At 46.3% G+C, this 17,269-nt stretch overlaps 1 protein-coding gene across 2 annotated transcripts in view; it reads right to left on the bottom strand.

Moving 5' to 3' along the window:
* BCR (BCR activator of RhoGEF and GTPase) overlaps nucleotides 1-17,269 on the bottom strand; it is a 98,853-nt gene that overhangs the window by 43,336 nt on the left and 38,248 nt on the right. For both annotated transcript variants that reach the window (XM_063416460.1, XM_063416461.1), the window contains one exon: nucleotides 7,849-8,033. In XM_063416460.1, the coding sequence (XP_063272530.1) occupies nucleotides 7,849-8,033 (185 nt within the window). The remainder of the gene's footprint in view (nucleotides 1-7,848; nucleotides 8,034-17,269) is intronic.

Raw genomic sequence — 17,269 nt, 5'->3', positions numbered from 1 at the left:
TTGTAAGGCATGGTACACACATATAATCAAGACAGGCAGCCCCAAGATGGTTAACAAAGATTGCCTTCATCCAAAGAGGAAGGGATGTGGCAGCCCTGGTGCAAGAAAAACACAATTGCTCTTGGTTTCCAAAAATTTCTTACAACACTCACAAAAGAAAAAGTGCAGCTACACAAAGAAGCATTGAGAAAAACTAACAGTGCTCCAAAGTCCGCATTGCTGAGGATGAGGTAACTGGTCAATATTGACACAGCACTATAATTATCTTTACCAGGTTCTCTTGGAGGAGGTGAGGATTTAAAAACCAGCTGGGTATGTTTGTAACATCTGTGAAGAGCAGCACACAATGACAAGTTATTTAAATTACTTAAACTTCCCCATCACGACAGTGGCACAACAGTTTTCCTTACAGCACTGGGAACAGTTCTCCTCTTCACAAGTAAAAGCTTTAATTTACAAGCCAGCTCTTGCTGGGCACCGTCAGCTGACGGAGACGGCATTTTCTGCCGGAATGTTAATTTCCTGCCGCTAAGAGATGCGCTTTCAGAGAGACAAACATCTCCCAGGACACACTGCAGGCCTTCCTTCCTGCCCATTACCACAAGGGCACTGTGCAAAGTCCACGGTTTTGTCCTTACCCTTTTTTAATAGGGGCATTTTTCCAAGTGTGATGCTTGTGTAGCCCAGCCTCAGCCACAGCCAGCCAGGACACAGGGCAGGGCCCGGCTGCCCCACGCTCTGCACAGCAATTGCTCAAGAAACCCTCAGGGGAGTGGATCCAACAGTCACAGGGCACATTACAGGATCTCCAGTGCAGTACCTCCAATTTACATACAGCTTCCTCCAGTGTGAAAAGATGATCCCCTGCCCCTGCTGCGCCAGGGATCAATGCAGCACCAGGGAGCTGCTGTGTGCATTGTGCTGCTGCTCCTGCTCCCTCCGGGAGCTGTGTCCTGACAAGAGCTCCTGCGGAGGGAGGCTCTGCTCACAGTCAGCTGGGGCTGCGTGGAGCACGATGAACATCTGGAAAACAGCCTCAGTGCTTCTTCAGCCTCGGGCTCCTTTCAAGTCACACTTGTTATGAAATCTACTCCGACTCAGAAATTCACTTGGTGCCAAAGTGAGGAGGAAGAAGAGTATGTTTATTTTTTGATAATGCAACAGTTCTCGCTTACAGACCTGGGAACCAGCTCACCTGCTCACCAGAACAGGACAGCAGTGAGCAGGCAGAGACTGGGGCTGTCCTGCCACCCTGCCCACACAGCAGCCAGCTGTGATGCACTCTGGGCCAAGGAATTTCTGCTTGTGTCTGACACAGAAGGGAAACAAAGAGCAACTCTGACTCCAACAGCCCCACTGCCCCTCTGCTCCTGCACTGCAGCCAGGACAGTTAACAGGGAACACCCTGGGCATTGGCATCAAGCTCCCCACCAGTACAGGGAGACCGGCCAAGGCTGAGGACTCCTTTCCCCTAACCTGGCAAGAGGGGAGCAGTTCGAAATCTTTGAGCTGCTTGTGGCAAGTGGAAGAGCTGATACCACATCTACCAGACCACAGAGGATGGGGAAAATACACCTATTACACAAGTGCAGCTGGGATGTTCCCAGCAGGAAGTGGGAGCAGCCTGTATTGGCAAACTCTGCCCACTCAGCAGGGAGTGCCAGGTGGTCAGCAGTGCACCCCATGCTTCCTACCCAGCCTGGTTAGCCTGCTTCCCACTTGTACAAGTCTGACTGGTATTTCATGCTCTGACTGTCCCTGCCTCTTTGATGCCAGCATCCATGTCCAGCCTTTCTCCACTGCCTTCCCATCTTTTGGCTACCTCTGTACCCACACATTTCAGAATAAACCTTACAGGGCTGTACCAGGGCAGCAGTCAGAGCATTCCTGTCTCCCTGCCATGGGAGCTGTGAGGACCCAGCACCCAGCCAGATCTGAACAAACAAGAAATCAGTGCTTTGCTTCCACTCCTCAGGAGCTACATTTAAAAAACACAAAAACAGTAAGGAAGGTGGAAAGCAGGCTACAGGAAATTACACAGGCATCTCATGCCTATAAGATCCTGGTGTTCTCCTCTCTTCTCAACTGGGTGGTGCTTTTTCCTATTCCAAAGCCTTAAAAATCAAAAGACTGAGTCACAGTGCAGTCTTGCAACCTGAACCTCGGCCAGTGAGAGGGGTTGGAAGCTCTGGAGATATCAGAGCACACACGCTGGCCCCGAGCCATGGCTGGGCTGAATGTGTTTACAGCTTGTCAGCCTAAGTACTTTAGTTTACTAACCAGGTTGGCATCGTGTGTTGTGTTCAATTACTGCGAGGCTGACATTCACCAGCTCCAAGGTTTAGACAGATTCAGCTCGTCCTGACTCTGGTTCAAGAACTTAGGGCTTCCTGCTTCTTGTTTAAATTAACAGCAATAATTGTTTTCTTGCAAATGTTAGAAGAGCACAGATTAAGAATCTAGAAACCACAATACGTAAGATTTAGCAAAGAGGTTGCTGCTGGCACAGCTCTCTAAAGAGAATCAGGGATTCAAAGTGGGCGTATAAAAGGCACTTTAACTCTTCCTTTGGTACAGGGTGTTCATACACCATGCAATGAATGTGTTCAAAGGCAAGGCTTCCCAAGCTCATACAGAAGCTGACAGCCTACAAAGGAGAAAAACATTCAGATTGATTTTTAAAGTGTAAATATGTTTGAGAGCTTCTGCTGGAGGTGTTTCATTGTCTTGGTGATATTAAACTGGGCAAATTCTGTAATCAAGCCAGTCATGCTCCATGTGGGGAGGGGAAGCAGCAGGGAGAGGAGCCAACATTATTTATAACACCCAGTACTGGTGTGCCAGCTCTCCTCAGGAAGGGCTGTACATGCAGGCAGAGCCCTTAAGGAGCAAAGAATTGGAGAATAAAAAGGAAAAACTGCATCTGTTGGGGGTGGTGAGTGGAAAGTGACAGTAAAACAAAACAAACAAACCCATTCAAATGCTGCGAGGAAGAAAGGAGAATGACTAGGAAATGCTGGAGGGGGAAGAACAAGCTAGCAAGAGCAGTACCAAGAGGAGCAGTAATCCCATTTGCTGCTGTAGCTTCAGAGGTCAGCTTCTCTGCATCCCCTTGGGACCATGCTAGGAGCAAAACCCACAACCTGCTCTGCCACCGCTCCTGCTGAGCTGGCAGACAGCAGGAACAAAGGGATCTGATCAGAGGACAGGCAATGGCTGCCAATGCTGCATCAACCACGGATGCACAGCAGAAAAGGAAAGAGAAATTCTACCTGAAAGTCTGTAAGTCCCAGGCAGCTTCTCCTCCACACAGAACAGACGGTAGGAGGTAATCACTCAGCTTTAGCACTCCTGCCTCCCTTGCTTTGACACATGGAGGAACTGCAGAGATCTGTTTTGTCAAAAACTCATCTTCCAGGTTCCTGAGAAGGGACTCCCCTCATTTCCTGGGGCGCTGGAATGAGCTTTGCTTTCCCCCTGCCTGCCCTGCACTCACCCCCACAGAGCCCAGGCACGTCTCTGAGCCTGCCTCTGCTGCTGAGCATCCTGAAAGGCCTTTCCTATTTCTGCACTTCCAGGCTGCTGCCTCTCCTCACATGAGGAGCAGCACCAGGCTGACAGGGAGTGAGGCTTCCCCTTCTCCCAGCCTTCTGCACCCTCCAGGCTGAGCTACCCACCTTAAAACTCCTGGCAGTAACTCTTCTCTCCTCAAGGGTGTCAGTCTCTGATTTTCCAGCTGTCCCTACACCTTCCTGTGGCCTAAGAGCACTGCAGCAAGCTCTCCCTCTGTCCTCCTCTAACTTTATCCAGGTATTTTCTCTGCTCTTCACCCTCACTGTTTGGCAAAGACAGACACATTCTCTCTCTTTCTGGGAGTGAATATCACTATTTTTTACCAATAGTCTGACACCTTCTGAAGGTACCAGCACTGTCTTATCTGGCAAACATTTGGGCTGACATTTTCCAAGAGAGGTTTCCAGATTTTCGATATTGGGAAAATTAAATCTCTTCTCAAGTTAAATAAACAAACAACTGAAGCATTAGTGGAACCTATTTCTCCTTTTTCCTCTGTCCCTGTAGGCTTGCTACAGAGCAGAGTTTGGCAAAAGCACTGGTTTTATGGCAGGACATGCATTAGCAGCCCAGCCTGGGATTCTAGAAGAGCCAGAAAAAATGGAGCAAGTTGGGTCAGACCCTACAAACATTTGTTAAGGCCTCCTTCCCACACAAATCACAAGTCAAGGGCTGCTGAGATGCACTCCACAAATGTCTGTGTTGCTTGTCCCTCTCTGGGTCTCAGACAAAGCCAATGCTGGTGCAGCCTCATCCTCCTCCCTGGGCAGGGCCCAGGTGGAACGGGAGCACAGCAGCCCTGGCTGGAGTGGCACAGTCTGGAGGCACAGCAGGCACCACCTCCTCTGCTCGTGAGATACACGGGGCAGGAGAGACAGAAAACACTGCCCAGGGGACAAAGGGCAAACAACACAAACCTCTGCAAGTCAGCTGCAAGGCTCAGTTGTGGAATAGAATGTGCTGGGAGCTGGTGGCCCTGCACACTGAGGGAGCAGCAGGAGGCCCCTTCACAAGCAGTCCAGAGGTTTCCCTTCATTCCCCCCTAGCAAGAGACACCGCTTTTGGCACCCTGCACTTTCTCTGTGGTGGCTGGACAGAGCAGTGAGCCCTGACGTGCTGCCCAGCCAAGGGCCAGAGCTGCTCTAGGGAGGTGGAAGAACTCAGCCAAACACCTGGCAGAAAAATACACAGCCCAGAGCAAGCCCATAAAATAAGTGAAAGCCAAATGCCCTCGATATTCAGATAGCAGCAATGCAGTCCCCAAGAGGGCTCATGGATGAGGCAGATGAACATCACAGCAAAATGCTGCAATGCCTGTGAGATAAGTGAATTACTTAGATTTATATTTATAAAAAATAAATTTGAAATATCATTGTTTGTTACAATTTCCATTTTCTGGGTGCCTGACGGGAATGCTGTTAACTCTTGGTTGCAAAGTGAAATTAAAGCAAATTTACTTTAATGTGAAGAAAGCTGTGTTAGAAGTCAGAACCTGCTTTTGCAAAACATTACGCATCTCACATTAAGCACCCAAAATGAGCAGATGCTTCTCCCATAACCTGTCTGCCCTGATTGCCTGTGGTTAGTGAACATATCACCCTCTCATCCCACAGGAACTCTGCAAGCACAATGAAGACCTGTGTGGCATTCCAGCTGTATTTGGAGTTAATGGAAATGAATACTTTTGTGCCCAGACCAGAGTGTGCACTGTCCTGTAAATAAGGTGCAGCTCTAGAGATGAAATATTGAATCTGGTGAGTATCATTCCCTCCATGCCCTGCACAGTGCAGGAGCCCACAGGAGAGAGGGACAATTCAGTAACTCAAAGTTTTCATGAAGATTCAAGACTTCTTAACTCCTGAATGACTTTAGAACATTAATGTTTTGCCAGGGTGTGTAATGCAGGTGCTGTGTTGCTGCATGCAGGTCACTTCACTTCCAGACTCTGGTCATAAAAATAATCTGAAATTTTCAGAAGTAATTGCAGGCATCTCAGTTAAAAGTGAAAGGGCAGAAGACAACTTTAAAAGCAAACACATCTAAACCAAACATGCTTTCTGCTAATCAAGCTTAGCAAATAGAATAGACACACGTCCTGGTATTTCTGGTCCAACACATGTTACCTGTTTGGCTCAGCAGTGTGTTTGACACTTAATTCTGTCACTGATGTCTTCTCCACTACAGCTGAAAACAAAACTCAGCAAAAGCCATCTCACAGCTCAGAGTGACTGGAAGTTTAACTTGCTCGGGAGATATCTGGATATAAATTAGTCTCTTTCTGCCTTTGTCATGTGTGGACTGATTACAGACAGGATCAAGTGATGCAGTTGAAGTTCACAATTAGAAGTCAAATCTGTATCAGGAGACCTCTTTCTTTTGGAAGCCATGAAACATCTTTTTATATTCAGAGAAAAGAAAGTAGCAATTTATGTTAAAAATTATTTTTGAAGAAGCAGCCTTCAAGCATTATTAAAGTAACTTTTAAATTAACGACTGTTAATGCTTATGAGGCAATATTCAAACAAATAAAGAACAAGATTAACTATTAGGCAGTGCCTCTTCCAGGCCTCCAGTCACAGGCACTGTCACAACTGGTTCTTTGAAGATAACTCTCAGCCACGTGTAGTCACACAGTGTTTTTCCTTCATCTGGAGAAACATAACCTGAAAATCTCAAGCCAATACTAAAATGGTTTTGGAGTTTTTTGAATTTACTAATGATAATTTCTTCATTCAAAAGCCTCTTACACACCACAAGAATTCTCATCTTGAGAAATAAAAAAGCATCTCAAAATGAATACACTAAACCATAAGCAGCTAACTAGATTCCACACTTTACAGTCAAATAAAACTAAGCTAACACCAACAATAAACTACTCAGTATATGCTTTAAGAGATCTTGACAATGAATTTTATAAATAAAGAACGAGGACACCGTATCATGAAGGATTCTTAGCCTAGAACTCATCCTGGAAGGAGTAAGCACAGCTGTGACAGAAACCAGCAGAGAGCAGAAGGATGTGCAGAATGAACACTGAGCACTGATGGTTTCTCAGACTTGTCTTTTGATGCAAGATAAATAAAACTGCCTGATAATGGTGATGGTGTTGATTTACATGTACACTGATATCTCTAAAATATCCACAATTATCTTCCATGACATCTTAATTAACAGGAAAGAACAATATAAAGGCAACACCTAAGCTAAAACACTTGGATGAGAGATTTCAAAGTGTCATTTCCAATGTGGGAATTCGAGGTTGCTTGGCACATTTTCTTAGAAGTACTGTAGGAAGGAAGTGACAGTTGGCTTTGTGCTATTGAGCATTTTTATGAATGATTTGGGGAACCCAAAAGTTTGAAAATTACAAAGATATTCTGGGAAACAGCAACTTGGGACTCAACTGCTCTGCAATCCATTGCAAAAGGATAAAAAGAAACAAAAGGTTGAAAGTCAAAGAGACTGATCCAAGCTGAAACCAAGACATTCTGGACTGTGAAGACAGCAGAGCCAATAGTTCTTTACCAAGGCATGCAGATGCAAGGAATATTGTAAAACCAAAAGTAGAAATTTTCCTGAGGTTCCAATCTACAGCCATGCTATTGAACCTGAAGTAAAAGCAAAGCAAGGCAGACTGAAGGGCTATGTTAAACCACAGGTCAGCCAAGGCAGTCCCTTCCGTATTTTCAATTATATTTGCTGTATTTTATTGATAATTGATTATAAAGAGAGCTATTTAGTGAATAGTCAAATCCATTACAAGTAGTGGCCATCTCCCACCCAAAGTCACCATTTCAGAGCTGGAACTTCTAATTCTTTTTATTCCATTTTCCCAGGGTGAAGAAAAGAGGTCTTCTAGATGCTTGATCAAAACCTCTAACCTACCTGAAAATAACTTTTATTTTCCTTGTGAAAGGCAATGACAGCTCACATGCAGAAACGTATGAGTGTGTTTGGTTCCACAGTCTCCTCTCCAGAGTATCTGCTATTTAGAGACCCTCTCACCTGCAGTACTCACCAATTCTCTCCACCACAATGCACAAAGGGCTCAAAAGCCACATACACAATATTGGCCCCTGAAGTTTAGGCCCAGCAGCAGCTGCAGGCCTAGTTTAGCATTAATGGACAGCAGCACGCAGGCAGTGCTGTGTCACACTGGGATGTGATGTGATGTCCCACAGCAGCAGCAGCTCCCCACCCCTGGCACACCCCTGGCACACCCCTGGCACACCCCTGGCACCCCACGGGGCTTTGCCCAGGGCAGGAGGGACTCACGGATTTGGTGGATTCCAGGGAGCCTGAGGACAGCGTGTCGCGGCTGCCGCGGCTCTTGGAGCTGAGGTGCGGCGAGGACGAGGGCGAGTCGTCGATGTAGGGCATCATGTCATGGTGCCGCCGCTGCTCCTCGGCGCGCTCCGCGTCGTACGCGTAGCCCGGAGGGGTCCCCCCGAACGGGGCATCTGCAAAACACAACAGGCTCTGCTCACCCCACAGCAAAACAAACACAGGCTCTGCTCACCCCGCAGCCAGCACGGGACAGCCACAGAAACCCAGAGCCAGCCGCGGGTAAACACACACCAGAGAGAGGAGAAAATGTCATTCAATTCACCGTGTCACCAAAAGTGCGTTTCTCTTATTCTACCTCCTAAAAGGCAAAGTCCTTCCTAGCGTTAGTGCTCGTTTAATGACAGCTCTCTCCCTGACATTTTCCTCCAAAAGCATTAGCATCAAAATAAATGCTTCTGCTGCTCCATAGAAGTCACCAGTCTGGGTTGAGGAACCTGCTGGGTAACAGACTCTGGGGACTCTGGCCATCATGAGCAGATGATGCCCCTGCCACTTTGGGAAAGAGAGGTAATTACACAACTCAGAGAACTGTAACTCTCTCCATACCTCTCAGCAACAAGAACAGTGGGAAAGGTCCTGCATGTCCAGAGTACAACCTACTACCAAAAATAAAATCCTAAAAGGTCCTCTTCTGTTGGCTGCCCCTCCTATACTGAGCTTAACCCCTTCAACAAATAAACAAACCACCACACTGTTCCCTGCTACACATCCCATCTCCCCTCCTCCAGAAACCCTAAAACAACACATCCAAAACACAGGCAGAAAAGGATGGTGGTACGAGGAGTCAAGTTAACCATTGCTGCATGAGACAGCAATGAACTTCTGCAGGAAAAATGAGTAGCAAAACTGGTTACGGCATCTTTAGTTGCTGTGTACAGAGACTGCTCCTGCAAAAACAAGGACACACACTGAGAAGCTCCTTCTGCCACAAGCTAAAAGGCTTTTCACTCCCTGCACAAAGAAATATACAGAGGAGCCAGATTTGGTGTCTACAGTGACATTGCACCACAATTTCCATGGGCCTGTGAGGCATTTCCACCTGCCAGTGCCAGAAGTGCCCTGTGTGTGACAGGACCAGCCCTGCACGGGCCACTGCCCACAAATGTAGAGCTGCTCCTCCTCTTCCAGCTACAAGCCACAGAATGCCACCCCTCTCCCCAAACTGAAAAATAACCCCAGGGAGATAGGCCAGATCTGCCTTTACAGGAGCCAGTGAGCCTTGTGGAAGACAAAGGCATCAAAGAAAGAAAAACAGTTCCACTTGAACAGAAGCAGAAGCAATTTCTTGTTTTCCCAAATATCCAGGTTCTGTGAAAATAATAAGCAGCTGCTGCCAAGCATACTAATAATCCTGTTATACATCACTGAGGCAGGGTGGAGGAGTAACATTTTAAAGCCTACTTTCCTCCCTCACAGTAAACTCAGTTAAAGCATGACTCATTTCAGTAAAAGATGTGAACTTTATGTGGAACAGAATAAAACTTGATCTGTGTGGCTTTTTCAGGAGGGAGAGCTGGTCTGGGGAATTTACACAAACAATATACTGCAAACCCAACAATAAACTCACTGTAGATGTGAGCCTCTGTCTCAGCCTGTACCAAATGCCACCCAGCTAAGTAACAGCCTGGTACAAGGCCTTTAGGCTGCTGAAGGACTGTGGCAATATTATTTTAACAAACTCAGTGAGTTTTATGTCACCCACCTGCTCAAGTTATTACCTTGTGCTCAAGCTCTCAGAGTTCCTCAAAAGACTTGTTAGATTAGCCACAATCACAGCAACAAGGGCAGAGGGAAGGTGCTATCTCCTCTCTGGGAGGAACTGTGATCTAGATCTAGATGCTAGAGGTTTCCAGGGTCCACAACCATTTAGAAAACACCATATAAGCTGATTTTCTCAACAGCAGCTTGAACGGGAGTTGCTGAAAACAAGAACCTTCTAACGCAAGAAGCCTGTGATATATCACTGACAAGTGAACATGGGCGTTATCCAAGGAAGAACATCAGTACTGGACACTTCTGGCCTCCAGCCTACCAAGGAAGAGTTCCTTTTTCCTGCAGAGCTTTCTTCAAACTCTCCTTATGCCAACCAATTTCGCCACACTCACGCAGTAACATGACCAAGTCAGTGAGCAGAAATTAAGGCAGGAATATTTTTCTCACTCTCAAAATGAATGGTTTGCTCTACTTCTGTTAGTGGGGGAGTAAATGCAGACTAAAATACATTAGCAGAAAGGCTTGCAGTGAATAACAGTATTTCCACTTTCCTCACTTTCTCTGGCTAAAAAACAGCTTCATGCTTCTACCTCCCATAGCGTGTTCTGTCTCCTACTACACAGGAAAACCTTTACCTGCAACTGGAGGAAACTCCAGGTGGAAGATCAGCTATTCCTAGCTAGGAATAAATTCAAGATTCAGTCTACCTTTGAATCACTTTGTCTCCCTAGCCATAAAAAAGAAAATAAGTCATCTTGCCAAGGAATGAATCTATCAGTGTCACAGACTGCTATGAGATCTGTTCATAAAGCCCCACACAGAATTTAAAACTTTATTTCTGTATCCTCCAGGGATTCTCCACACATTAACAAGCTTAGAAGTAGTTATAATCCCTCTTCTTTCTCTTATTGCTGAACACAGCACTGAAATCTACCTATGGAAATTTTAATTATCTCAAAGGCAGAAAGACCTTCTTGCTTTTATTTGCCATTTTTCCAAGAAAAGCCAAGCACTGCCATAGCCAGCTACACTACACAAGCCTGAACACCAGGAACAGAGGTAGCCTTGTGTCTGTGTGATTAAAGAGCCCGCTGTTGCCAGGGAAACTGGGTTATTCACATCTCCTCAGCCCAGCACTACGCTCACAGGCTGCTCAGCCTCCACCTGGGAGCAAAGCACCAGAGCAAAGGGATCAGAGGCAGGAGCTCACCTGCTCTGCCACTTGCAGCTGCTCTAGGGGCTGCTGTGCTCAGTGACAAGTGGAGACAGCATAAACCAAGCAAGAGCACCTGGTTTCTCAGCCAGTGCCTCTGTTAAGGTGAGCACTGAGAGGATTCTTATTCTCATTTTAGGGCCAGCCAGTCTCAGAGTTACTGTCAATAACTTTGCCATTAAGGCCAGAGGAATATGAATCACAGCAACAGCAGATAAGTGCTGACAAGAAGAAGGGCAGGCAAACAAGGCTGATGGGCTCCAACGTGTGCTGAGAGAGCACCAGGGAGAGACACCAAGGACACGGCTCCACGTGGGTTCTGCTTCTCAGCTCACACCAGGCACAGCCCTGCCTCCTCCCCTTGGGTAACCTGGAAGATCTCATCCCATGGAGAAGAGCAGCAGCTGTGACTTACAGCCACGAGCCCCCCCAGCACACCAGAGGAACTAATTCCACCCCAGCCCTCTGACGTTCTCTTACAGTACCACACTCCTGCACCAGCACAACGGGCTGTCACCACCTGGGGCTACCAAGGCTCATCATTAATTCTCACATTCTGCAAAAAGAAGCTCAAGCATTTACTTCCACCTTCGGTTCTGACAGCAACAGCCTGGCCTTGCTTTGCTTCAGCTTATATGATCTATTCTACCATTTCCCTCCTCACTTTCTGCTTCCATCCACTCATCTCTTTTTTCATCTCTGTCCCATTTTCATTGTCTTTTGTTCTTCTCAAACACAATATTCCTATCCTCTGTGACCTTGTGCCCCCCTTCCAAACTTCTTCCCTCCCTCATTGCTTCAGATTTCACCAGGCTGGGGGGTAAGGAGGAATCTAACAAATTTACAGTTACAAACTCACAGCACTCAGAGCACAGCAGCACTGCTCCCTTGTCCTGTTGCCTACACCCTTCCTGCTGGGTGCCACATTCATTCTTTGGAAATATGAAATCATAGACCCAATGTGAAAGCAGGAAGGGTAAAAGAAATTAACTTCTAAGTAAAAAGAAAGATTATCTGCATCTAATCCACAGCCACACAATGGCTCAAATGCACATGTCATACTTTCACAGCAGCACAACATCCATAGCTGCTTGAGAGGCTTAACAGCAGCATGCAGAGAAGATTCCAAGCGAGCTGTGCTCCAGCTAATCCTGCTAAAAGAGCAGTGAAGCCACAGCAGCTCAGACCTGCCTGCCTAAGTAAATACCTAGAATCCTGGAGGGGGAAGGGAGCTGTACATCCTGCCAAAGCCCCACATCACTGTGGCTTCTTTGTGAATGCTACCAAGGCTAGCACAAGTTTGTAATGTCTACACTCACTCCAAAAACATCCCCACAGCTGCAGAGCAGAACAGAGCTCGGGCAGTTTGCACCCTCGTGTTTCTATGCCAGGGAATGTGTGAGGCCATGGTTTGACAATGCATTGTCTCAGCAGCAACAGGGTTTTAGGTTTCCCCCACCAAGTCATAACCACTTCACTGCCCTTTCCCCTCTTATCCCCTTGGTTCTGCAACCCCACACATGCCTGTGGTCCAGATAAAGAACTCAGCCAGCTCAAAGAAAAATATCTTTGACGCTTCCCTTGTAAGCTGGATCAGCTCTGTGATCTAGTTTTGGCTCAGAAATCCAAACTGGAAGAATACATGCACAGTAGACATGGGGTGGGTACACTTAAAAGCTTCTACTGCAACTGAAGAACGTATCAGCAAAACACTGCTTCATTTTCCTTCAGGCTGGAGCTTGGTCAATTCCTGGGATTTACACGTGGCTGCTTTAGGCATAACTTACCAGAATGCAACACCCTTCTATTTTTATTTTTACTTTGTAACCTTTAAGTTACTAATGTGCCTTCCAACCTTAGCTCCAGCTTTTGCATATCATTGTTTACTTGGTGATAAACAACACAGAAACTTGTCATTTTATTTCTTGGTGCTGGCCAGGCTGCTTGGAGAAGGATCAGGGATTCAGGCCCAGTGCTAAGCAATGCAGAAGTACATCAGTGTGGATGGGCTGTGAATGCAGTTGCCTGGGGAATACAGCACCATTCTCTAAAAAATATAATAACTAAACTATGGAAAGCTAAACATTTTGCTTATTTCCTTGACATATCCTGAATCATCATCTCCAAACCCAGGAAATAGCACACTCAATATGTACAGTTTCACACAAAACTGAGATCCACAAATGATAATTATGGTGTTTATCTATACCAGGAGCCTGTCCCGCAGGCCACAAAGATCAAATATCAAAGAAAAAGAACAGATACATTTGCCATGTCAAATCCCTATAACTATTTTTCTCATATGGATGAAGAAGGCTCTGCTAGGATGTTAAATAGATTCAAAATAAACTATTTTCTTCATCCTTTCTATCTCCTCTCTATCTAAAGACAGTACACCTACATGTGAGGATGTTTAGTGAACACTGAAGCTCCCACTCAAGCACAAAACCAATTCATTTAGCAACAAAAGGTCCCATTAATTTGTAAACTCATTCTTCAGTATGAGGTAAAATCAAAGGCAAAACCATCCCAAGTTAGCTCCAAGCCTGCCCATGGCCTCAGAGCGTGTTTCTGCTTCAGGCACATGAAGTGAAGCCAGGGCTCAGTGCTGACAGACTCTCACCAGGCCCCATCACTGCCCACAGAGAATGGGGTGACCCCTCCCACTGCTGAACTGGCTGAGCGGGAGCAGGGCTGCAGAAGCACAACTGCAGTGAAACCCAGCTCACCCCAGGACAGCCATCGCTCAAAGCCAGGGTTAAACAAGCAGCTCCACACAGGCTGCACTGGCCCTTCTGCACGAGACTGAAACCCTCTCCAGGGAACAGAACTAAAGGGAAGCAGCACCCCAGGAAGGAAGGTCTCTAAATACACTGCTGAACACTAGAATGACAACTGCAGCTTATGCAGCATGCAAAAAAGGAGTTTGTGAATCCAAAATTTCAGCAGATTTTCCCACATTCACCAACATTTCAGGTTTGCATCCTCTGCCCTCTCATGCCAGTAAGTAATCTCTCAGTCAGGTGGAGTGGCTGCAGAAGCAAGACCTGTCACATGTAAATTTTATACAATGCTTCAATGTCTGCTAAGCAAGGGTAAGGCCCTCACATGCCAGTCAAGAGTGTGTGAGCATGCACAGACTGAGAACTGCACCTTATTTTTGAGATGGAAGGAGGAGAAAGCAAAGCACCTTGCACATGGAAGCAGCAAGACAGCTGGTGGTTCTCTCCACCCTCCCTCCCCCGGGGGATCCCAGGCCATGGATGTTAACCAGCCTCCAAGAAACTTCTGTCTCTACCACAGATGAGCTTTATCCCCATAGCAGACAGCGCCTTTAAGTCTTTAGGAGATGAATTAACTGCAGTCCACTTTTAATCTTTTAGGTGTGTCAAACCCAGATCATTAAACATCTAAAAAAGAAGATCAGAGTTCTTTAATCTGCCCATATATTCCATGAAGAGTTCATGCAGAGACTAGAGGACAGGTCTGAGCTGTTTGTAGCAGCCTTTTACTGAGACATGTTGCATTTTCTGTCATTGGTGTATTTGTGGGGCAGATTAAACATCCATGCAGATCTAATGCCCATGCAGAGGAGGTTCCACCATCCACCCATAATGTGAAAGCTGGGGCTACTGAAGCCATTCTGCACCTGAGGGAAACCTGAGGCATCTTCCCACAGGACAGAAGGAGCTGCTCACTACAGCTACTGAGAGTCATTAGAGAAATCCAGGAAGCTAACCTGATTATCCAGCAGAGTCCAGACAAGACCTCTCTGCAGCATGCAAATTCCAAGGATCTCCCTTCTGCCGGCACAACTTCCCTGCTGCTCACGCTCAGCCCCGGTGCTGCGCTGGGGAATCACACACACCTCACAGCCAGCACAAAGGGCACAGCAGGCAGCAAGGCAGGAGCAGCACAGCTGGGAATTCCCATCTCTCCAAGACATCTGACACTTGGAGCAGTTTCAATCCAGCTGAAACACTGGGAGGGAAGCACAACCACTGCACACCACAAACCAGACAGGGGAGTCCAACCGATAACAACAGCTGTGGTGAGGAGGAGAACGGGTTCCTCCTTTAGAAGATGTGGCCTTTCAAATACAGGGTGTCTCCAGAGCCATTAGGAAATCCCAGGATATACTTACTACAAGCACTGGGCTGTGACTAACATCAGGAGACAAAGTTACACCCACTGCACCGCAGAAGGCAGGACCTGAGCTCTGTGAGAGCTGACAGTGCCTAAGTCCCAGTGGCTGCTGCACATCCTCGCCCTTAGAGCCCTAAAGGGCAAACACACACATACAGGGACAAGGCAAATATCTTGCCAACAGGTAAAGAGAGAAGTTTGTTCAAGGCTGAATTACACAGGTACCATCCATTCAGGGATGAGAGTGTGAACACTCACAGTGCAGGCCAGGGCCCAAAGCAGTGAAACTCCTGTTACCTGTTTGCTTTCTGCACTGTTCCTCCTGTTTACCACTGAGTCATAATGGCACAACATTACACCCCATAACATGGATGAACACCTCAGGTTCCTGCCTCAGAAAGCAGAAAATGAATCTCTTTCCTTACAGCATCTGTCTTTAGATTCCTCTCCTGTTCTATGTTTTCTCAGGCAGGGTGGAAAGGTTTCCACGTTCAGTTCATATTGGCAGTCAGGCCACTGGATGTCCTTGGCAAAGGAAACCCCAAAGCACACTGGAACACCTTCGCAGTTTTCTTTTCCACTCCTGACTCAGGATTGTGCACCAAGTTCAGCTGTCCTCATTTACTCCAAGTCTAACAGGCAGAAAGCAAATTTCAGGCCTGGTTGTTCACATGTAGAGACTTTTCAGCACAGAGATACACGGACAGGCAGCTACATTACGTGTGGCTTTGTGCCAAAGGCACCAGAAGCTTTAGCATTCACTACATCAGAGGTGCAAACTGACTGAAAGAGAGAAAAGGCTTCCATGAAAAATAAGGTAAAAAACACCAAAAGCAAAACCAAACAAGTAAACAACCATGGACCCTGTACAGCTGTAAGGAGAAGAACCTGGAAGTCAAAAGTATTTCCCAACAAAAGCAGGGCCTTCATTTTGAGGGCTAAAGTTTTAGGATTCAAGCAGTTTCCCCTGTGTAGGTTCCTGTCCATGTCCACCCACTGTCCTCTAAATCACATTTGCAGGGACCATGGCAGACCACAGTAGGAGCTGGTTAAGATAAAAATAACTGGGAAGAGTGTTGTTTGATAATCCAGAGCAGTTCCTATTCCTTTTCCCTGATCCTCTCCACACAATGCAGCAGCATAAGAGCACAGAGGTGGGAAGCAGCAAATGTGAGTGCTCAGGTCAGCACTACTGCTGTGCTCAAACTACAGCCTTCATTTCAGTTCTAAAAACAACCTCAGAAACAAAGCCCAAGTGGAAACTGCATGTACTGCCTGCACTGGGGGGGCTGCTGCTCTCACACCCACTGTGGCTCTGTCATCTGCCAGGTGAATGGAAGCAAATTCCAGCCATGACAAGCATACTATTTACTATTTTGCTCTTCACAGTTGTCTCAGAGTTTTGCAGTCACTTCAAGCAACATTTGGCAACAGGAATCTCCAAAGAAGAAGATTATAAAATTAATTTAAATAAAATGGAGCAATTCTCACCTCATGATCTCTTGAAACCCCTCCCCATTTTTATATACACCTTTTCCTGTGTTTAACTAGAGCAGCCCAACAGTCCTGGCATGTGGAGAGGAAAGGGCCTGTTCAAACAAGAGTTTAACTGAACTGACAGTTCTGTGAGAAGGGAAGGGAGGGTCAGCCCTAGGCAGTGGGGGGTATTAAAGTCTATTTAAAAGAAGCAGTAAAATGTCTGATAAGAACACTGTTTTGTTTCTAGATCTTCAGCCTCTTTCAGGATGAGTTCCTTTAGCTTTATTTTTTGCAAAATTGTTTTGTTTTCTCACTAGTGCAGCTGGGACACTAAGAAACCAATAAAGGTAGCTGCCCTCTTCCTGTTTACACTGTAAATCTACCCCATTGACATCTTACTTGTAACACTGTGAAAAATAAGCTATTGATTTACTATCTTGGCCTAGAAAAAGCAACCCAAGCTAAATGCCTTGCTAGGCAGATGGCTCTGCCTACACCACTGACAACCCTCTCTGAACACAGCTGCTGCCCAAGCTCAGTGTCTTCCTGTCATCTGGCTGGAGAAGAAAAAACCACTTTTTTGTCATTCATAATCATGGCAAGGTAGTTGCCATGCTAGTTATAGGAACTTCTTTTAATTAAAGATGCTGAAGGTGGAACACAGCTTCCTACCTGCATTAATAGAAACCATCTTCTCTCCATCTCTTTCCCCTTGGAACAACTAGTTTAAGATGAAGGTCAAGGTCTGCCCTGAGTTAGGAAGTTCTCAGCTCACATACCACACCACTTTTTTCACAA

Source organism: Prinia subflava, chromosome 19 (genome assembly GCF_021018805.1).
Source record: "Prinia subflava isolate CZ2003 ecotype Zambia chromosome 19, Cam_Psub_1.2, whole genome shotgun sequence".
Lineage (NCBI taxonomy): Eukaryota > Metazoa > Chordata > Aves > Passeriformes > Cisticolidae > Prinia > Prinia subflava.
Note: the sequence above shows the minus strand (reverse complement) of the source record. Positions and strands in the feature narration are given on the sequence as shown.